This window comes from Brachionichthys hirsutus, chromosome 1 (assembly GCF_040956055.1).
Source record: "Brachionichthys hirsutus isolate HB-005 chromosome 1, CSIRO-AGI_Bhir_v1, whole genome shotgun sequence".
In the NCBI taxonomy this organism is placed as follows: Eukaryota; Metazoa; Chordata; class Actinopteri; order Lophiiformes; family Brachionichthyidae; genus Brachionichthys; species Brachionichthys hirsutus.
The window spans coordinates 3248125-3271515 of NC_090897.1; the positions used below are offsets into that span (position 1 = coordinate 3248125).

Consider the following 23391-nt stretch of genomic DNA (forward strand, 5'->3'; position numbering starts at 1 on the left):
CACCTGAATAATTGCACCACCCGCAACCTTCCACCCATCTTCTTGCCGCTTTTCCGCTTTGCAGGTCGCGTGAGTTGCTGGAGCCAATCCCAACTTGCTCTGGGTGACAGGCGGGATACACCTTGGACGTGTCGCCAGTGCATTGCGGGACCACAGAGAGACAGACTGACATGCATGCACACCTATGTAATAGTAGTCAATTCACCTTTTTAGAAAAAGAAAACCCACACGGACGTGGAAAGAGCAAACGAACTCTGCCCGGACAGGATTCGAACCCGATACCTTCTACCTGTGAGGCAACAGCGCTAACCACTACACCAACGGGCCACCCCCAACTGCAACCAGCAAATTCAAAATGTACTGTCTGGTCCTTGCAGCGATCTTCCAGGAGGAACATCGGAGCACAAATAAATGAAATCTCTATTTTCTAGGGGGGCTAGATTGAAAGTCTATCTGTTCAAAGCAATCATGCATAATTTGAAACCGTGGGTGGAGGAGGGCTAAAGCAGACGGGGACATGCACGTGCACGTGCACACACAGGCGTGTGCGCATACAAGAGGGACTTATGAACTCAATTTAGTCAGCGAGACAGAGTTCTTGTCTCTGTCACTTGGGATAATCGTCAGGATGTGGTCCTCTGACCGAGCCCCCACGTCTAAATCCTGGCAGGATATAAGGTCATGTTGGAGTGGAACTCTAGCCATGCAGCACCCAGCCCTCAAGTGCTCCGGTGGTTTTGTGGTTATCTGCAGTATCCAGCTGCTGCAATCCACAGAAGCTCCTCAAGAACGTCCCCTCTCCTCCGGTTCTCATCTTTCCCTTCCCTCCCCCACCCAACCCCCATCCCCAATCTTAAATGTCCAATCAGCTAACCAATCTGTCCGGCTATCCTTTGTTTATTTTCAGCTTGCAAATTACTTTGTTCCTAGTTTTTTTTCCCCCAAAACTCAAAAATGGAATGTTTAAAAATAAAAAATGATTACTGTTGATGTTTGGACCCAAAGTGTCCCGAGGTTTCCCAGGTAGGGAGAACCCTCAGTTATACCGGAGTTTGTTTGTCTGTCTGTCTGTTAGCAACATAACTCAAAATGTTACAGACGGATCTTGAGTATGTTGGGAATGTTACCAGGAACAGATTATAAAATGTTGGTGGTGATCAAGAAGAGATCCTGGATCACTTTACTATGTGTTAACATTCCTCAATATCTCGATTGGTTATTGATTGAAGTTTATGGAATTTGATAGGGATCCAGTTGGATCCGGATTATGGATACTGTCTTGAGGGGAACAATTTTTGAAACTGGACCTTATTCGAGCTTAGATCCCATCGAATTTTGAGCGATCCGGATACTCGTCTGGATACAAAAAAAATCCGGATTTTCCCAGGTACGTGTAATGGAGGCTTTTTTTCTAAATCATATCTTGTAAAATATACATTCAATTCACTCACCAAAATTCACAGTCCTAAACGGGTCCAATATCCACTACCATGCCAAATGTCTTCTGGATCGGATCCAGATTGAGGACAGGAAAAGAAAAATTAGATTTTAACGTTGAAAACTCAATTTACAGATTCAGTTAAAAATACACATCAACTCCGATTCACTTTTACTTTTCATGGTTGGTGTATAAAGACAACAAGAACAATCTAGAACCTTTTGATGATGATCCAGATCACCATGTGGACGGTGTACGTCCAATTACGAGGGGAATGAGCTGCTTGGCGGAGGTCTGCGCTCTTCTAGTTCTATTCTGTTTCCAGAACTCGCAGTAAGCTTTAAGGTACCCAGGTTTCCAAACCACATTTATCGCAAGATTTCTTTTTCCCCCAATGCAATGGAGGGAAGCAACTCTCTATCTTTGCATGAATAAGACGACAGCTATTGCATAATATATCTGACAGTCCATGTTTAAAAGGTTATTCCTTTCCGTTTCAAAATTAGGTCAGTTCGTCGCTGAGGAGGAACGACCGAGGAGGCGGTGGAACTTCCTGTTCTGCTGCTCGTCTGTTTCATCTCTGGAATTGTGTTTTATGTCTGTCACTGTCTGGGACAACATGCATGAGAAGCACCGTTCCCTGTCACACATCATCAGGGAAGATCCCTGCGATGGGTTTCTGTGTGCGACCCTAAAGTGCAGAGCTCCACCTACTGTTCAGACGGAGCTGCAGCGACCAGCAGGTCTATCGGCTGATATTTGAAGGCAACATGCTGTAGGTAAATGTAGAGGTACAGTCACGTGACGTGATCTTAAGTCAGCACAGTTATTCTTGCTTTTACATTTTTATTTTTATTTTTTTCCATGCCACACAAGGATATCATGATTAATCACAAACCTGTGATCTCTGAATCCCCGAGGTCTGAACCATGAAGGAATTTCAAACACAACCAGGATATATCTTACGCCATTCGTCTTTCGGAAAACTAACTCGGAAAGCTGAACTCCTATTCATCCATCCATTTCCCGATGATAATGGCATTATCCAGAGAGCTGATTGGTCAGAGGGCGGTCATAGAGCAGAGTCTGGAGCAGCTGTGTGTATTTTACAGTAAGCCTCAAATGCAGAAACTCGCTCCCCGAGCAGGCGGCGATACTCTGAGCTAATACCGCTTCTTCAGTGGCCCCTAACAGCAGAGCTTAAAAACTGCCATTTCAGTTAAGCTAAAGCAAATCACCTGAGCTTCACTCCGGGCAGGATGGATGGAAGCAAAACGTGAGAGAAGAACAGAAAAGAGTCAAATAGATATAAATAGAGCAGCACAGACAGAATAAATCCTTTTCTCTCTTAGCTGGCAGGAACACTACGCGCTACGACTCCGGACCGCTTATTAGCATACGATTAACCTCTTCAGGATTAGCATGGCGGCAAAGAGACACGGGCGAGGTCAAAGGCCGGGGCTCAGACAGACACTCCAACATGGAGGGTGGCCCGTTAGAGGAAAGGCCACAGTCGGATCCGCCCTATTGTAGCATTCATCCCTCCGAGTCACATTTGAACGGCATGCAAGGTAAGCTTCCAGAATTAGCAAGTAAGAATACAATCATTGTGCTCATTTAGAAAAAGCCTTTTTGAAGACACTTCCCAGAATACCCGGCGCACTTTGGCAAACGGGCGAGAGGCTGTGGGCGTGGCTGAGTTCAAGCGAATCCACACCAGAGGAGGGATTCATGAATTAATCATGAATCACAGCGCCGCACTTGTCGAGGCTATATCTCCCCCCCCCCCCCCCCCCCCCCCCGTCGGTAGAAAAGGGGAAAGATATTCATTCATTTTAACTGTAATAAAATAAAATCCAAAGTGGATTCCCTGCTTTGCACGACACCAACACATCCATCTGAAAGTCTGGTGTCAAACTGAATTACAAAGTAAATGTGTACCACCCAAAGGTAGGGGCGCATGGCAATCTGCCATTGTCTCAATGTGTGTGTATCCATGACGAAAGGAAAAGCATGTGGGAATGCGTTAACCTTTCCGCCCAGACGGGTCCAGTGCCTCCGACAAAAGAAGATCACGCTTATTTCAACAGTACGAGGGTCGTTCCTTTGTTTTTATTTGTTAGCCTTTGCTGACCAGTGACATAAATCCTAAGTACCTTTTAAAAAAACAAGCTTTAAGTGTAAAGAATGACCGGGATGAACCGCCCAAGGCCGACTTCAGAACTACCGCTGCTGGTTTTTCCTGTTCGAACGTCCCAACGGATCTTCCGCGGTTACCTTATTAAGCCACGCCCCACGCGCAAGGGAGAAGCTGGCTGTGCTACGCTAGTTCCCGCTAACCATGCTACCTATGAGGCTGCATTACTTTACAGCACATGGAACCATTTAAATACTTAATACTTCTCTCCACTCTGAAACAGAAATGCAACACACAATAAATAAACACAAATCGCCTGCATTGCTCGGCTGACTTTAAAAGGTGATGCCTTAATTTGTGAACCCTGAGCAGAAACACTTTTGTGTCCTTGTTTTTTTTATGTGCGCAGCTTTGGAAACTAAAGTCAATGAATTACTACAACGTTTGAAGCTTCGAGGCGTTCAGGCCGGCCCCAAGAATCATCCCCCTCTTCATTTACCCTCCCATTTGTTTAGTCTATGTAAGTTAATTGGTTTTAATGGCCTGCTACTTTTTTTTTTTTGTTCACTCTGTGTTGCCTTTGATCAAAGCAGGCAGCCGTTTCCTGCATATAAAGCTCGAAAAAAGAAAAAAAAACTTCACACTACCTGGCCAACAGGAAATGACAGACAGACTCAAGTAAGCGTCCTGCCGGTGAACACCACCACGGAGCATTTAGCAGCTGAAGAGCCGTATATTTCCCCGAGGAGTTGAAAAAGAACAAAAAAAATAAAGATAATTGCCATTGCAGTGTTTATGTGTGTCCCCCCCAAGTGTCCGAGCATTATTGAAGGCAACAAAGGAGAGCAATGTTCTCTCGTCCACATGGTTGTCTCGACACAAGGAGCCAAGAAAGCAGAAGTCCAAAACTGCGCTGACGCGGCTTTAAATCTGAAAATACTCGATTAATGAAGAAGTCTTCTAAATCCACATTTCGGATGCTCACGTCCATTTTTTTATTTTATTTTTTGCTCTCCCGGCGTGAGTTGGACCGAGAGATGGCGAGATACAAACAGACAAAAAAATGTGTTTACCAAATGTCCCCTGAAGCGAGACCCCGTCATCGCAGAGACGTCGAGATGAAAGCTGCTTGTGCTCTTCCCTCTATGATCTTATCTGATTAGTTTTTTATCTTTTTGTTTACAAGGGACCCAGATGAGGACGTGCATTAAATCTCCCTTAAATCTAAGGCTGCTTTTTTCTTTCTTTTTTTGCACCCGTCCTCCTTTATGAAATAACACAATGCACACTTCTTCTTTAAGATCATAAAATGATCTGCCGACGTGCACGAAGAGCTGTTACAAAAGGCACATTCAAGCGCGCACACACACACACACACACACACACACACACTCACAAACCAATCATTTAAGGTCTCCGAAGCCCCGGTAAGCTTCTGTAAATCAGCCACCACCCGGCAGTGAGTTTTATCCCCGCTCTCTCAGTGGATGTTGGGTTATGACCCGTAGGCAGGAGGTTATTTATTGCTTGTCTCAGCCCATGTTGACTCCCAGCCACTCATCTATGGTTCTAGGCTAATAGAAAGCAGCACAGGGTTGTAGATCTGCGGGAAGCCCTTTCAGCTGCAGGGACTCGGCTCGATAGTCTCCTTAGACCTTCGTCTCCCCAGGTTCTTAAAATGCTCTCTATTCCACAGCTTTCTTCGTCTGCTTTTGTCTATAATAATGATTGAATAAAGAAAGCCACAGCGAGTGAACCTGAAGTGAAGGCGTTCCTGTCAATCAGTGTGAACGGTAAACAGAGGGAGGTAGATAAAGAGCTGAGAGGCCCCTATAAACCAGATACCCTTCCTAGAAGCTGCTGGCAGGGCTGATGGGATAAAGCCTGCTGGCCTGCCTCCTTTTCAAGTACCCAACATCTCTATTCTTGGAGACGCTATGCTGTGATGAGAAGAATAAACTTAACTGGACATTCTAAACAACCTCCCAGACCGCGCCTCGTAAACTCTGGTCCCGAACACTGGATCGCTGGGTGTGTCTTCAAGCCCAGCGGTCGTTTCGGAGTATTAAAAACACTATTTTTGTATATTTTCTGCATATTTCACACAGTTCACAAGATCGATTTCCGCTGCTCCTCTTGACGATGGCATTTCTTACCTTGCACACAGCTGCCGTGACACAATCTCAACAAGGCCGTCATCCTTTACGATGGATGGCCTAACCCCAAACTGGCAACTTCAGCCTCACCGTCGTTTTGAAATACAGACCCTGTTGCCATTTATGCCGCACCGACAGCAGCCGACAGTAAAGAGGAACGGCCAGAGACAGAGGATATACGACCAGGTCCTTGAGTGATGACAGCGGCGATAAGATGGAGAACGCTGATGTAATAGAGGCAAGGCCACCGGCAGAAAATATGAGAGCGACTATGCACGATCATTACTCTGTTAGACCTAAATGTACATTTAAATACTTAATTTCAAAAAATCGGAGGCGTGTTTGGATACATGTGCCTCTAGAACTAATGGAGGCGCCAAAAAATCATCAGAAAAGCATTGGCGCTACGTCATTCTCTAGAGGTGGGAGAAAAATCAAAAGGAAAAAAATTAATTAGAGGTATATTTCCATACAAACCATGTCACTGAGGAAAAACGAATCGACATCGCCCGATCTCAAACCGGCCCGGACCGTTGGAGAGCGTTGAAATAGCGGCTTTTAGATGCTTTAAAAAGAAGCTCTGCTTGTGTCTGGTGGCAGCTTTATCGAATCCCTCAACCGTGTGCATTACTGAGCTCTTTAAAAACAAACCTTTTCACAATGTTGGTTCCATTCCAGCAGGACGAACCGTCACCAGAGGCCAGCTCGCTCACGCACAGCTGATCGGCCAGGCCGCCATAGTAGGTGCGGTACAGACGCAGACTGTTCAGAAAGTCCCTGGGAAGAAAACGAAACACAGATAAATAACTTGTTTAACGATGTGTTTTACATCTTAACCGCACACTTAATGACGCTCTCCTTTTCCACGCACACATTTGTCACCTTTACCCTCGCTTACCTCCTCCTGACAGCCAGCGTCTCCCCTGGCACTTTGACAGTAGCTTTAAGTGGGATGGATTCTCTGCTGCTGCTGTGCTGGATGATTACCGGCTGCGCAGGCTTCCTGCTCGGCGGGCCGCACAGTTTGTACACCTATAACAAACAGAAACACTCACTTTGAATCTTGCTAAACTATATTTGCCGGCCTATTTGTGCGATAAAGCATATTTTCTGCCATTAATACTCCATCTGCGGCCTGCGCAGCTGTAGTGACACCAAACAACCACTAGATGGGGATGAGGGTTCTCTTTGTGTTCAAGGTGTGTACAGACACGCAGATAGAAGTAAACAGTAAATCTTCTTTCAAGGATGAGCGGACCTGTGCCGAGAGGCGGGGCCCATTTTTCTGAGCATGTCCAACAGCACCGTGAAGCAGCGTGTGAACTCCCAGAAGCACTTGCTCTAAATCCTGAGGTCCATGCATCCGTGCTGACAGACCCTCCAGCGAGCGAACAAACTCCCTCCAGTGGATATCGATCTCCGCCATGCTCGCCAGACAGCCCCGCATCACATTGAGGCAGTAACCCATGCAGGGCTTGGACTGGGTCAAACCCTGTGGAGTAAATTACTGAAATCAGTGGTGCCGGAAAAGACATTCATTCACTCAGATCTAGAAGGTCACTTTGGAGGCGTGCAGCTACCTGGCAGTGAGGACAGTAGTGCATTTTGAGCAAGGCTCGCTTGCATTCGCGGCTCATCTGCAAGTGGTCCGTGGTGTTGATGACCTCAATGCCCAGATGCAACGCCTGCAGAAGAAGCTTCCCGGAGACCCCGGAACGAGCGATCTGATCAACCAGCAGGCCGGGCGTTCCACCAAACGGTCTCACATCACGGCTGGAAGACCGGACGCATTCAGCGTAGCCGGACGATATATCGCCGAGGCCTGGGTTGATGAGGTGATTGTAGACGAGTGGGAAGAGAGCATCAAAAAACCTCTGAACAAAGTCGTCAACGTTGAGCTCAGAGCCCAACAGGAAGAGGCTGACATCGGTAAAGAATTCCCTCAAGGGGCCCGCGGCTTGCTCGGCCATGTTGCCGTAGGAGTCCCTGAGGATGGCGTTGGTGTGATTCTCTGCCTGTCGCATCAGGACTTCGAAGGCGTCTGTTGGATGGACAGCAGGGGAGGAAAAGAGAGAGAGAAAGAAAGAAAGGCAAAATGATTACAGAGAGCCTGCGGGACATTTCGGCACACTGTCAACTTTGAGTTATGCCGTCCTTGCTGCGATTGGAGACGATGACGTAAAGAGAAATGAAAGCCTCAAGACACACGCAGTCGGAGCACTTGAGGTTGAAGCTGCTGTGCTGTAATATTAACAATAATATGAAGAGGGCTGTTTAAAACCCAAGGCCAACACTCATAAAGCTTCAGGGAAACAATTTGTCCTTGCTTTTGTCAGAAGCTGAGCTAATAGAGACAAATTGAAAAGAAGACAAGTTTTTCTGCCATGATTTCGGGGGGGAGGGGTGATCTGTACCGAGAAACTACTTAAATTAATACGGTTAGTTTCAATTATTATCAATTATTTGAAATTGCACCTTATGCTGCAGCCGGCAAGAAGCAAAAAAAGTCAATATGGATCGAATAGTTGCTGTTTTTCAAATTTCAAAATAAAGGAACGGCCTCATTAAAAATAATAATAATAAAAAAAAACAAAAAGGAAAATACTTTAGCGGCTTCCCTTTATCCTTCCTTCTCCTTGGCTTTTTTTGTGTGTCCGTTCATACCCGAGCCATTTCCATTCTGGCATCATGTGCTTGTCATGAGTTGTGAGTCAGAAGCTGGGGCTGAGAATCTGGTTGGGGGGTCGGTGGGTGACTGGTGTGATGAAGGCTCCAGACGATTGAGCGATGTACGATTTGCACTGATGTTGAAAGAATGACCGAACCCCACCCCAAAAAAAAGGGTGACGGCGTGGGGGGGGCTCAGAGGTGTGACTACAGGTCTAAAGCAGAAGCGTTAAACACAGAGGCACCAGAAACAGAATCCAATTAAAGGTCATTCATGATCGGACATTAAAAAAATCTAAGCATTAAAAAAGGAGGGACTGTGTAAAGACGGCATGAATGAAAAAGACAGGTGAAGGTGTTCCGACAAGCGGAGAGAGAGAAGCATGCGCTTCAGGATTACAGTTAGATTATTGGCGCCATCGGGTGAATGAAGTAGAACGATGGGCCCCCACGGGGATTACAGCGTGTGCCTCGCCCGTCATTCCACATGAGGAATATCTGTGTTTTCCTTCTCCGACAGGGTTCCGATTGTAGATTCTAAGAAATTAATCTTGACATCGCTCATTTTAAAGGTTTCCCCCCCTGTGAAAGATGGATAAGGGCTAACCATGAAAAGGAATAAACTGATCGGTAATTCTGCTGTCTGAACAATGCCGATGTATTAAAGAACGCCTACGAAGGAGTTGTTGCTTTTTATTTCTTATTTTTAACAAAGGGAAAGTGTGAAGCTGCAACTCTCGCCTGGGGGGCCAGACCAGCGGCCCAGCGGCCGGGCCCCTGGGTAAGCCTGAGGAGAGAAATACTACAAGAGGGAAAAACTTGTGATTAACCAGATTTAGAAGATGAAGCTTCATCTTTTACCTCTGCGAGACAGAAGTCCAGTTCTGAAGGCATCCCCATTGATGATTTTACCGTCTTTAAACTCAATGATTTTGCTTCTACAGATCTTCTAACTTTCATATTTTTGATTCTCATTAAACTAGATTTCAGGGAATCTATTATTGACGGATGTTGATAAGATTAAGGGACACAGATGGAGCTTTCAATCTTGTGCATCATTTACAGTCCCTTTTGATTAGAACATCTACCCGTCAACCTGCACAAGGCTCTCCCTGAGCGCATGTTAAACAAATTCTGATATATGAACAATTAATGTCTGAAAGCTCGGGAATAACTGGCTCGAATCCAAATATATTGGCTTTTTTTTATACCATGAAAAAGGTCCAACTGATAAATTCCTGAGTTGCTGAGCATTTCTCCATATCCGAAAGGCTTTTAGATTTGATCTCATTTTGTTCCCGTCTCCCATAATTACATCAATTCTCATTGTCTATATTGTAGGATGATCAGGTTAACTGTGACGGGAGTGGCTACCCAAGTGATGACTTATACTTAAGGTAAAAGCTTATATATCGCTGGTATAAAACCAGAAGAAGAAAAAATGCTTTTATTTTGCTTCGTTATGCCGTCTCTTGCGTTTGTGTCCCTCTGCATCCAAATTGTTTTGGGAAGTAACCAGGACACAAATACAGATCAAGCATGAGATGCAGACACAAGGCAGTTATTTATCTGGGAAGAAAAAAGATGCAATAATTTTAGCATGACGCTGCTATAACGTCAAGTAACTGAGAAAGAGGATTGATTTTAAAATTGTAAGGTGTCCTTTTCACCACCAGAGGGAGATATTACTTATTTTTAAACGTGGGGAATTTGGTTCAGCAGAAAATAAGTGACCAGCCTGTTTCAACGAACCAACAACCGTAGTCCATCGTCTCTGAAAACAGTAGAAACATTTAAAATATATATATTTTACATTTCATCTAAATCCTCAAACACACTATAACAGATTATTATTACATTACCACACACTCCCATCACCCGTTTTTGTTCAAATGTTACTCCAACCCACTAAAAACGAGCCATCGAGTAGCCAACGGCGGTTTGTCTGTTTGCAATTAGAATAACATGACGTCAAAGACAGAGAAATCATTATTTAACAAAAACAAGGTCTTCAAATGTCCTTTACAGATCCCACTGGCTTTGCTGCATGATTCACAACTTCACAAGCTGAAAGTTGAAGCCAATCAAGAGATTAGCCCATAAAAAAGCTTGAGGTGCATCAGTGCAGGCGTGACTGCGTCAACCAGCCAGTGTGTGTTTGTGTGCATATATTGCATTTACATTCATAGTAGTGTCACTGAAGAAGAGGGCCAGTCAGCTGGATGAGAAATTAGACGCCCCCCCCCCCCCACCACCACCAGAGTAAGCAGGAGCTGGGCTATTAAAGTGAATGCTCCATATTGCATCCCTACACTGTATCCCCCCCCCCTTGTTTGAAGCTTCACATGTTCCCAGGTTCGGAGCGCTCACCTCGGTAAAGGCGGCCTTTATTAATGTGATTCATCCTCTCTGAATGGCTGCGACCACAACAGAGAAGCCCAGCGACATCCGATAGGCTGCAGAAAAGGCTATTCTTCATCCAGAGAGGATGAGTCAGTGGCTCCGTGGGGTCACACGCTGAAAGTCAATGACTTCCAGGGAGGCACCCGCGGCACAGTCAACAGGAAACTATGTCTTTATTGTGTGGCATGAGAGGAAGACGAAAGCACACGCTTTGTTATCCCAGGATGAAATGACAGGGTTTGGTGCACGTTTGTGGTAAATAATACAGCCGAGAAGTCTTAAAACTCAAAATGAGAAAATCTGTTAAAAAAAACACAAGACACAGATGCGCAACATTACTGGAAATAAAAAAAAAACAGGATGTGACCAAAGTGACATGAAAGGAAAAGACTAAATATCCCAAAAATGTGTAGAAATAAATAAGTTGCAAGAACTGTGTGTCACATTTCACAGAGTTTCAGATGTCGATGGGCTATTTCCTGTTACGTATGGACAGGGTCCAGATTCACCCGGGCCAGTAGCAAATTAGATTTAGCAGTGGTGCAGTGGGTAGCGCTGTTGCCTCACAGCAGGAAGGTCACAGGTTCAAATCCACCTTCGGGCCTGTTGTCCCCATGTCTGCGTGGGTTCTCTCCGGGTTCTCCGGCTCCCTCCCACCAGCAAAAACATGCGAATTAGGCAAATTGGTTGCACTAAACTGTCATTAGGTCTGTCTGTGTGTGGCCCTGCGATGAGCTGGCGACTTGTCTAGGGTGTACCCGGCCTCTCGTCCGCATCCTGCTGGGATAGGCAGTAGATCCCGGGGGCCCCCGATGTCGGATTAAGCGGTTATGAATAGTTCCCGACCGAGTTCTAGTAAACACATTTAAGCTGTTGGATAGACAACAAAATAAACCGGCCTGTAATCTCTGCACGTTCACGCCGTTGGAGCGTTCATTCGCCAAACCCCACTGAACGCACCGCCGTCAAGGTTCTAATCATCTCGTTTGAGCTTTTCCGTCAGAACTTATTTTTCACACAGGCATGTTAGTTTGCGAGCTCCGTTATCACACGACTCAGAGCTGCTACGAGGAAGCGCCTGGCAACCAACGACAGTCGAACACGGGATGATGGGCCCGGCTGCAAGGATGGAAAAACGAAAAAGAACAAATGAAAAGACAGGACGGTGACAAGAAAGCAGATTAGGCAAATGAAGGAGAAAGGCTGGCAGACGTCGCTGATTCAGCAGGAGATTGTGAAGTGAAGCGGTGGAGGAGAGGAGAGGACTAATTTCACCTTGTAACCATGGAAACACAAACACAAACAATAAAAGTTCCTTAATAGCAAGAGGCATCACTTCAGTGAGAGGTTGAGGTGTGAAGAAAGGAAAGAAAGATTCCGAATGTGACGGAAAGATGGACGGAATCTATTCCTTTATCACGCTCTTCACCTGAATGACGGCGGGGGGGGGGGGCAAAAAAAGAGAGGCAAGCGTGAGGAGATGAAAGACAAGATCAACTGCGAGGACAAAACAGAGGAGGAAATAAAGTAAAGACAGAGTGAAGTGAAGGGGAAATGATGGGAGATGAAAGGAGCGGCGAGGCACATTACGGGTGTTCGGCCTGGAGTCGGCTTCGGGCTTCGGCTTCCCATCAGCTCTTATCTGTGTACTTCCTCCTCCCCATCAATAAACACTCTTCTCATCGAGGCACCTTAACAGATGGCAAACACAAACCGAGCCGGAGCAAATCCAGCCTCTCTATCTGACAAGACCAACCCATCACCATGTCGCCCCCCCCCCCCATCTCTCTCTCTCGCTGCTGCTCTCTTTTCTACTGAAGGCTTTAAAGTCAATATTTGTGGCTCTGTTGCAGCTCCCGAACACTTCAAACAGTGAACGCAGCCTTTCATACGAGAAGCAGAGGGGCTCGGTGAAGTGTGTGTGTGTCATATGTACAGGGCAAACACATTTTCCTACGTGCCCAACACACACACACACACACACACACACGGTTTAGCGCACGCTGACTCTTAAAGACGGTGAGAGAACACGCACAAAAAGCCCACAGATAAAAAGCGAGCTGCTGCCGTTTTAAGAGACGCCGTGAAATAATGATATCATAATAGAGCTTTCATTGGCTGTCAAAAGGGACTCTGTTTGAGGCAGTCGACGGGTTTCCTGCGGCCGACCGGGGGCCGTCGTCGGTCCAAACCGGAGGGCGTAACGCACAAAGCACACCAGTGATTATTCGACTGAGAACCCCCAGCTTTGCACGTGAATGATGCGGGGAGGCGCACTGGCATCGCTGCAAGGCTGATGTGTTGAGGCTGGCAGGCATGTCTGATAATGGAACCAGAGCCTCTGGGACGGGTTATGATTAGCAATGAGTTGATGATGCTGCAGGTATGAAGACAATCAGAGGGAGGACAGGACATTTAATTTGTTAACTTGTTGGCTCTTTCATTTATAATCACCACAGGATTCACGGAAAATGTTTTTAAATTTAAATGATGATAAAATAATCCGGTTAATCCCTTCTGGAAAAAGATAATTCCACTGGACGCCGTGCTGTAACAACATTCATTTGTCAGTCAGGCCAGGATACTAGTGATAAGCAGGAAAATTATACCATTATATCTGCCATGCAGGGATGAAGGACAGGAGGAGGAAGGGGGGGGTTGGAAGCAGACAGTAAGATTGGTGTGTTGGTGTGTGCTGCCCTGTTTAGGATTTCATCGCCAAGACAACTACATCCTAATCCCTGGGGGGCTCCTTCCTTACTCAGGAAGCACTTCCTTCCGTCAGACTGACAGAAGTCCAAGCTACCACAGGGAAAAAGAGAAACACAATCCAAGAGTCATTTCAGTCAGCTTGGGAAGAAAAAGCAACGTTTTCATAGAAGCTGCAGCGTGTTTGTGGCGAGGAGTTTCTTCTTGGTGTCGGCGATATAAAATAATCCCGTCTCATCGTCTGATGTGCTGCAGCAGAGCCTCAATCTGTGTCCGGTTTGACACTCATCAAAATGATTTAAGGATTTATTTATTTATTTTCGGTTTAACTCGAGGGCTACTTTCAAAAAGAAAAAGAAAAAAAGCCCATAATAGGCTTGAAGCATTCAGTTAACATGCCATCAAGTCAAAATAGCATGGCTCATGTGGAAAGCTGGGTGTCGGCCCGGGCGCTGCTGCTGAAAGCGCAAACTCTTTACCTGCAGAGTCGGCTCCTGCACGAGGACATCGCCTCCGCTGGTCTTCCCTGTGGGACATCCGGTGTAAATCTGTCATACAAATGCGGTTCCTGTTCAGCAGTCATCTAACCTGAACAAATGGCCCAGAGACAAACAGCCGGCGGCCGTAAAAATCTCCATTTCAAACGTGCAGACGCAGGAGACGATGTTAAAGTGCTGACAAGTGTGTGTATTTATAGGGCTCATCTCTATGCAGCGCGCGGATTCCTTGCGATGCGCGACAAAATTTAAGACGGCGTGCATTCATTTTGACAAGTGTGCACGACTGCAGATGTTCAACCTCTGCTGCACCGTACAGACACGCAAAACACGCATCACAGAATGATGAAGAGTCAGCAACCGGCTCCACATCCAACTCTCAGGGAATGTCAGGTAAGGATCCTGGTTAGAAATCTCCATCTCTAATATTGAATGCACAGTAGGCCGAAGCGCAAGTGTACTATCCCATCCGGATGAAATCCGATGGTACGATAGAGAGCCCCACCCTGCATGATTGTGCCACAGAAATGTAAAGAGCAAATCATAAAAACCATACAAGGAAATTCATGCTTTTGCTTTCCGAGTGGTTTGATATCAATCATCGTATCAATCCTCTCATCACTCATAAATAAATAAAAATGGAAAATGTATAACTAAATACGGAGAACGGTAACAAGATAGGAGACAGAGGCGGGGGGGGGGGGGGGGGGGGGGGTTAGTCAGACAACTCCTGGATTGTTGAGGGGTATTGACTCCGTATAATCCTGCTTCCCTCTAAATCCTCATCCTCTGACTTCAAACGCTGTGCAAAGACTCTCAACAGAATCTGGCACCTTCCCAACTTTCTCTCCGTCAGTCGCTCATTCTTCTCCTTTGCATTCTTTTTCACTCGCTGTCCTCCCCTTGGATCAACTGTCCAGCCTTGAATCACAAAGCCAAAGGGCCCAAAATGCTGGAGAGATCCTGGAGGATGAGGGGAGGAGGGGAGGAGGGAGCCGACAATGGCCTACGGGCTCCAGACCAAGTGGACAAAGGGTCCGGGTCAGTGAAAGGAGCAGAGAGCAGGTTGGGAACAACTGAAAGTTGTGAGAATAAAGCAACGAAAACGTCTTCTATTTATGCAAGCATTCATCATGTACGTTCTCACCGTCTGTGCTCGGGAACAGATTAGTCTCTGTAGAGGACCAACCGGCTTGAGTTTCAAGTTTCAATCAAAATTACAAATTTTGTGAGAGCGGGTGGGGGGGTTAAATAGAAAATGAGAAATGACATTTTTACCTTTCAGTCGTTTTACTGAGAAACTTCTTTTGTTTTCTGTCCTCCTTTACTCCAGACCTAAATCCAAAAGTAATGTATTTTATCTATCTCAAGCATCTCCAGAGACTTTTTCTCAGACATTTTCCAGGAGATATCCATGTGGATATATTATAGCATCAGGTGGGGTTGTTTTATTTTGGGTTTTTTATAACCACATCATGTTTGATATAAAAACTAAACTAAACTCGGCCTATATGTCAGACAATCTGGAGGAATGTTCATTTCTCAAGACAAAACATCCTAAAAACGGACAGTCCTATAAAAAGCTGCATATTTTCCCCCCCGACTGAGGCGAGCAGCCAATTTGTGACCGACACAGAAAGCTCATTGGAAGAAAACAGTGCGTTACTGTCGTCGGTGATGCAGCACTGCTCAGGGCTGGACACAGCACAATATCTGTCCTTGGTATGAAATTACTGTTTTGAACTTGAGATTCTCACAGAAATGCGGATTGCAAAGGAGTAGTTAGGCAAGTGTGGTGGCCGCTGCAGCGCTGCTTTTAGAACAACATTCGGTCCGAGCCCCCAGAATATCTTTTATGTCAACAGGAAATTGGAATGAGTAGCACTGCACAAAGAAATACAATAAAATAGCAGATATTTTTGGCATAATTACTCTTTTTTTAATCCGTCTCAGCAGAGTCATCAGCCGCCGCCGCTGCCACCACCAGCAGCAGCAGCAGCAGCGTTTGGAATCCATGTGAGGATCTCCGTTGCTGCTGCTCAGGACAGACGTCTTTCAATCACAGTCTTCTTTCTGACCCGATTGAAATGGGCTTTGTGTTTTCCCAGTTGTGTCGTTTACAGTCCTAATTTTCACCGCAGACTTTTCTCACAGATGTTGAAGCTTAATGTTGTGCTCATCCAAATACACATCATGTAAAGTTAAAACATTCTCAGCAATAATGCAGGACCTGCCTTAAGGCCTATGCAGATTTCATATGAATTAACATGAGGACGTCCTCAGGCAGTTCCCCCTTCAGAATCCCAAGGCTTCAGGCAGGACTCTTACCACGTCAGGGCAATTTCTTGTTCTAATTGATCTAATCAGCCCTAACATGGTGCTCTTACATCATGTGCCAACTAGGTCCTTACTTAATTCACTGAAATGGTCAGCTTTGAAATCTCCTTCGTCTCATCAGAAGACGATCAAACCAACTTTACCGAGTCCCCTTTAGTGAGACGGCCTTTTTTTTTGGCACAACGTGAATTGCTCTAATTCGACGGCTGAATGTTTGGATAAACTCATTCAAGCCGTGGCCTCACAGTAAAAGATTGGCGGCAAACAGGAAAAACAATTTAGCATTTATGAGCTCAAATAGCAAATCCCGAGCCCGATGGAATGGTCGTCTTCCACGTCCAGGAAACCAGCAGCCGTTCCCGTTTGATCTTACGTTCGTCAGCGACGCTTCGCGCTCCTGACAAAACAGCAGCTCACAGCAGGGCAAATAAAACAGCAAGGGCTGACGAGCAACCTCTGCGGGACGCCTCCGTTTCATGTTACCCCAAACTGTTGTTTCTTCCCAGGCAAAAAAACCAACATGACATCACCTGTTTCAGACATGCGGTGGCTTCCTGTCGCAGAAACTGAGACTGTTCTAAGCATTCAGGCTTCAGGTGAGCCGTTAGCATAGGCATTGCCTCGTAAAATAATAAGTAGTTTTGCACACATTTTTGGAAATATGCTTGATGGTTTAGAATTCAGAGCTGCCGGTCGGTGGATCATCTGTAAACAGATTTGACTTTAGCAGACCTCCAGAGACGCCGTCCAGGCATCTCATCGCCTGATTCCGGGTGGGTCCCGCCTGAGTTTCAAAAGGCTGCAGGGATTACACAGGTTGGTTGCCATGGATGTGAGAAAAACTTGTGCAAGCCCACAGGATGAAAAAAAAAAGTCTCCACTTAAGCCCCCGCTCAGTAGGCGCCATACTTGTGTGCCGTTGACGCCGTGCGGCAACTTCACAACCAATGAATAAAAAGCACAAATTCTGACCTACTGACAGACCAGGAGCAAGAAAGATAAGGATACCTGCTCGATAGCATGCCATTACATCAGACTTTGTTCAATCGCCGCTATCTTTTGGATTAAAAAAAAAAAGTTAAATGATGCACCTCCCATTGAAGAAGCAAGAAAAATGTAATAAGCTATTACTAAATTTAGATGGGCTGATTTACTTTCAATAGTCATTATGAATGTAAAGATCTTTTTTAAGTGCACAGAACAGGAGCATCAATTCCCCTGGAAAACAACATTAATAGAAATTTATTAGTTGCCGTAATTTCTCCTGAGCTTGTAATCGATATCTATATATCTCTATAATATATATACTCTTTTTTCCCCTCACCCCTCCTGCTCCCTTCAGCTGCATCATATAAAAGATACCTAATTGAAGGCCCAACACAAAACAAATGACCACATTAGCCAGCCCTCCCTTTTAACTCATCCTTCTTCCTGTCTGTGTTTGTAATCCATTATAAACCCAGCTTGTGCTGTGTTGTCTCTCAAATTACAGTGCAGGCTGCCAATCATTTGGAGGCTAAAGTAAGGGGGCTTGTTTTCCTCCACAGCCTCAGCCCGCCCTCCCCCTTGATTATCTCTCATAAAAAAAAGTCTGTATGGTGAAGCAGAACAGTAAACAGTACATTTCATTTCCAGAGGATGCATAAAGCCGTTGGCCTGACGTTCCGCTTCTCTTTAAGCTTGAAATCATCGAAAACTAAACCAACGGTTGCAGGAAATGAATCGCAACCAATTCACACAAATTAATTCAATGCCACTGGAGACTGTCCAGACAGGAGAGACAGACTTTATTTTTTATTTACTTCCTATACAGCTATACTCAGTTGATACATAAACTACCGTATTGGCCCGAATATAACACGACCCGACTTTTTCAGCCTAATTTCAGTGCAAAAAACACCGTGTTATATTCGGGCCAATACGGTACTAAACATTTTTGTCCCACCATGCTTCCCATCCATATGACACCATACTGTGTTTTCTCCATGTGACAAAGGCTTTTAAAAACTTCCAAGGCTGAATAGAACAAAGTCGAGTGGGTGGCTCTTTGGTGGTGTGTGTGCGTGTGTGTGTGTGTGCGTGTGCGTGTGCGTGTGTGCGCACGCGTGTGTGAGAGAGAGACTCAGTGTCAAGGACAGCATCATCTTTAGAACATTTGGACCTCTTTGGAGCGACACCAGCACCAATGAAACAGCAAGAAGAAAATGCAAGAAAGCAAGTCAGGATATTTAAAAAAAAAAAATTACATCAGAAGCTTTTCAAATGTACACACAACACTGTAAAAAAATATATCTAAAAGAAAAGGCTTTGGGAACACAGACTAATGACTGGCAAACTTAATCTGCAGAACATTGGATGCCATTTGTGTCTTAGAGGCCGGTTTCTGGAAGCAGACCCCAAATATTTGCTGATATAGGGAGCCGGTGTTGAAAGGGAACTCTGTTTAGTTTGGCCGGAGCAGCCACTGGCTGGCATTCCATGCATGAAACCATGAGCTCCGCTCAATTGATTTGGATTTATAAAAACACATACGAGGTCCTGCAGCCATTTTTGACTCGCCCTGTTTGAACAGACCTTCTAGCGAGAGCGCTGCAAGATATGCAAGATTATTTAGCACCATAGTCGCCCACCGATATCCAAAAAACTAAAAGCAAGCAATCAGAGCTGCACATTACTGCGCTACGATCGAAGTTACTTGATACGAGTCGCTCCCACATACGCTGCCCTGCTGTTGTAAAGATTCCCACTAGAGCGCTAAATGGTTAATAATCCACAGCTGGAAATAGACTCAAACAAAACTACTCCTTACTAGAGCAGCAGATGCTGCAAATGAATCCCTTTTTAAACAAAGATCAAGCAGTGGGGGTGCAATAAACACACTTTGCTACACTTTTCTGCCTTGGTTTATTAACGCTACAACGCAAGCCGAAGAATTCACACAAACGTCAGTTTCAGGGCCGTTTGGCAAAGATTTATCGACTCACGACTTGCTGCAATCATACAGATGGCTGTTACTACGACGACAGCCGGCTCAGAACAGGAACAAAAAAAATGAACCGCTGCCACGTCTTAATAAAAAAAAATTACGATTTATTTTAAAGTGGCTTAAGATGATTCTAGAAATTACTTATTGAATATATGTAGCAATCCAGACTATGACTTCGATCCAAGTCATTTTAGAGGCGACACATTTCATAATCTCCATCATAAACGCTGAGCATTTGAGTTCAATCCAAGAACCTGAGCAGACACTTCAAACAAATGATTAAAAAAAAAGGGCATTGCCTCTGCAAACCGCAACTAAAACACTGTCATCATGCAAGACTCTCCTAGAAATCATTTGAGTTCAGTAGGAGGAAAACGGCACCTTTTATTTTTTCAGAGAGGTGTCGTTAAAGTAAATTGGACTAATCATATGTCTTCATGCTCAACTTATAAACTCCGTATTTGTCGCCCACCCCGTTACAGCCGTTTAACGTGGGAGCTATCAGCTAGAAGAAGAGACAGCCCACGCCGGACAGGGACAGCAAACACACGGAGGCAAGTTGTTGCCTGTTAAGCCGGCTGGTCGCTGCCGATTGAAAGAACGGAAAGGAATAAAAAGCAAAGGAATAGAGGAAGAAGCAAATGTTGGGATGGACAGATCCCAGTTTAAAATTGGATTACACTTAATATAAGACTTACTTTTTAGTCAGGATGCATAACAACAACAGTAAAGCAGTAAAAGCCCAAGCAAACATTACCCTTACAAAACAGCCACAGGAGGAGGCGGCCTATCTAATCTCAAGATCGGTTTGCAGGGGTAGATCTGGGACCGGGACAGACCACGCTCCGTTTGCTCTGATGTGGACGCACACGAACTCACGCTGACTCATCGGCTGTGTTTATAGCACCCACACAGATCCCAACTCCTGAATCTGTTTCATCTTGTAAAGACACACACACACACACAGCTATCTACACGCATACACGGAAGCATCTTCCTACCCTGAAATGCAGCCACATTACGAGCGATGAGGAACTTCAGGCTGGAGCTGGACGTCTGGATGAGGTTCTGGATGTCTCTCCGCGCCGCCACCTGGTACTTCTCCTCCATCTTCCTGGTGCAGCAGGTCAGGTTTTTGGACGTGCACACCTGAAGGTCTACTCCTGAAAAAAAGTATACATTTTGTGTCACCGCATCGTAGGGAACGTAGACCGGATGACACCTGCCTTCATTCGCTGGCGTGACACTCAGCAGACGAAGGTGACACAACCCTGGAGATTTGAGAAATGGGCTTTAAAAAAAAAAAACAAGGTGAAATATCAGATGGATTGTGGAATAGTGTTGGAATTTTGTTTCAGGTGTTCCACTTACCTTTGCACATTCCAAAGACATGCAAGTCAGGTGGACCTGACAGGCTAAACCGCCTCAAGGCACAGCTAAATTAGTGTCTACCGTTTCCATTATCTGTTTGACAAGTTGGCAAATTAGCGTATTCCGTAAATTCCCCGGGAAAACTGTACAATAGAGACATTTCAGTGAAAACCACAAAACCACAAAATCCAAACTGACGGCTCGAAGACAGTGAAACTGATCTTTCTTTGGAGACACGGCGATCCAGAATGACCTTTCCCAGGTTCTCCACTGCAAACAACTGGAAGCAATCTACACACAATACAGTGATGTTCAAAACACCTTAGAAGCGGCCCAAAACTGTGCAGCGGCCTCTCTGACATGCCCGGACGAAGCGTGGAGGGCTGTTTCCAGAGACGCTATCAGCTCCCTGATAGCACGAGCAGGGAGTAGAGAAGGAATTTAAACTCTCCCAGATGAAAACAACTTGAAAACAATCCAAAAGAATTACTTCAACTTCCAACAACGCAGTCTGCAGCTTTATTGGACGGACCCCTGACCTGCTGGGCTTTGACCTGAACTGAGGGCTGGTTGACCTTGCACGGAAAAAGCTCTCCCAGATTCCAGGAATGTCTGAGGGTTATTTTTTTACAAGCTGAAATTCAATTATAGATAAATTCTATTTTAAAAAAAAATCACACTGTTGGATCGCCCCAGCTAATGGATCTCTTTGCTTTAATCCGATTCCACAAAGGATTTAAAAAATAAATAAAAAAAACATTTCCAAAGTCAAGCTGCATTTGTTCTTGGAAGACCTTAGTTGTGAGAGAAAGGTCAGCGGGGGTGCAGATATAAACAGGAGCGAGTGTTTTTGCAGCATTAGCAGCCACTGAATTAGGAGATTGTGATTGCACGCACACACACGCACGCACACACACACACACACACACGGACCAAGTCGGAGGAGAGAGCGCCGATTGCATTCTGGGGGTTATTTAGGGGTTTTCTGTGAATGGATTGGTTTTACTCACAGCAGTGAAACGGAGAGACACGAGCGGTTTGTGGCCACGAGAAGGATTTACTTTTCCAAGTAAGCCCTCGTGAAATATCCACACCCATAATTCTGCCCCCCCTGAAGTCCTGTGGGGAAGGTGTCGTGTGGAATTACATTATGGATGGCGTTCAGAAAGTTAAGTGAAGCCTAGTTTACCCAACTTATCCTTCCTGTTTATCCCTGCCAGGCACTTATCTGCTTCAGTCAGCTGGAAGGAGAACTTTTCCTTCTTCATGAGCAACAACTAAGAGTTCCTGGTTCCACACGATGAAAGGAACACACGTTTCATATGCGCTGCACAAAACACCACAATAAACCTGGAAGTGAAACCCTGATGGGGGGCACCATCAAATGCAGCCGAATCCGACATCTCATTATGAGTGTTCTTACAGTGACTTCATTTCAGGCACAAGCAGCATCTCCTCGCATGAAGGGATTCCTTTGAAACATCTCAAAGAACCTCTCTTGGCTGTATCATTATCTTAACGCCACGCACGCCTCTGAAATGCGTTTTTAAAAGTGTGTTTCGTAACTAGAGAGTACCTTAAAGAAGACAGAAAATGACAGGTTGAAAGACGTCAAACGGGAGGATCGTGTTTGCGTTGCGTAAAGTCGAGGTGCCACGCTGACTGCGCGCACAGATCGGGATGAGGAATAACTTGCGTTAGGGTCGGTTCTGGAGAATTTAACCCAGACACCAGCCCGCTGACCCGCTTGGGTCGACGTACCTGTTCTGGGTCTTAAAGGCAATAACGTTAATTGATTTGGTCCAATTCGCCTGAGATGGAAAACTTTGCGCGCTTCGTCGCATCTGTTCGGGTTCCCGAAGCGGACTCCTCCACAGCAACACGCCAGGAAGAAAATGTAGTTCGTCCACAGCAGAGGCATCTTCATGAAAGTCCTCAACGCCCCCCCCCCCCAAAAAAAAAAACAATAAATCTGCCCGAAAGTTAAAATATAGTCCGCTCAGGTGAGTCCGGTCCACATTCCAGGGCTCAGTGTTCGGTACCGATCATTGGATGTGCACATCTGGGTCGGAGGAACGCACCGGAAAACCGTCTGAATCCAAAGAGACAAAGTTTCTGCGGAGCGACCCGGTTTAAACGCGGCATGCTGTCCAACAGGAGAGGCGGTACCTTAGCGTTACCTGCAACCCGCGGCTGGATGGACAAGCTCCGGCACGCGGGCCGACAGCGCCACCTGGTGCCCAGACTGCAGCTTTTATTTAAAGACGTTATGACGTAGGATCTGGATGCAGTCTGACGTCACTTCCAGTATTAATACTTGGAATGATACAGCATTGTGGACCGTTGGCCTCTCCTGCATTTTAGTAATTAAAATTACATAAAGATTAAACTTCAGGCAGGACTTGATTGGAAACTTTATTTTTCAATACCCTCTTTGCTTTAAGACGACTGAACGTTACCCAGTTTTGAAACTAGTTTCTCATCTCAAACATTTTGGGGGCTGTCGCGTTCTCAAACCAGGATTTAGACGGCTCGTTGTTTGTAACGGTTAACGCCGGATCTCAGGTGTAATGAAAGGGTCTCGCAGCTCAATCTCTAACAAGTCTATATTTTGGCATTCAACTGTGAGACTACTCCCAAGAAACATCTGCACTTGAATGGCCATCAAACACTTACGAGGGTTACTGCTG

The 23391-nt window shown here is 45.5% G+C and overlaps 1 protein-coding gene across 1 annotated transcript in view; it reads right to left on the bottom strand.

Moving 5' to 3' along the window:
- gpc5a (glypican 5a) overlaps window positions 1–22622 on the bottom strand; it is a 70455-nt gene extending 47833 nt beyond the window's left edge. The window contains exons 1-6 of the mRNA XM_068740931.1: window positions 22463–22622; window positions 20332–20493; window positions 7312–7772; window positions 6990–7223; window positions 6630–6763; window positions 6383–6508 (exon numbers count right to left, since the gene is read on the bottom strand). Of these exons, the coding sequence (XP_068597032.1) occupies window positions 6383–6508; window positions 6630–6763; window positions 6990–7223; window positions 7312–7772; window positions 20332–20493; window positions 22463–22622 (1277 nt within the window). The remainder of the gene's footprint in view (window positions 1–6382; window positions 6509–6629; window positions 6764–6989; window positions 7224–7311; window positions 7773–20331; window positions 20494–22462) is intronic.
- Window positions 22623–23391: the final 769 nt, after the last annotated feature.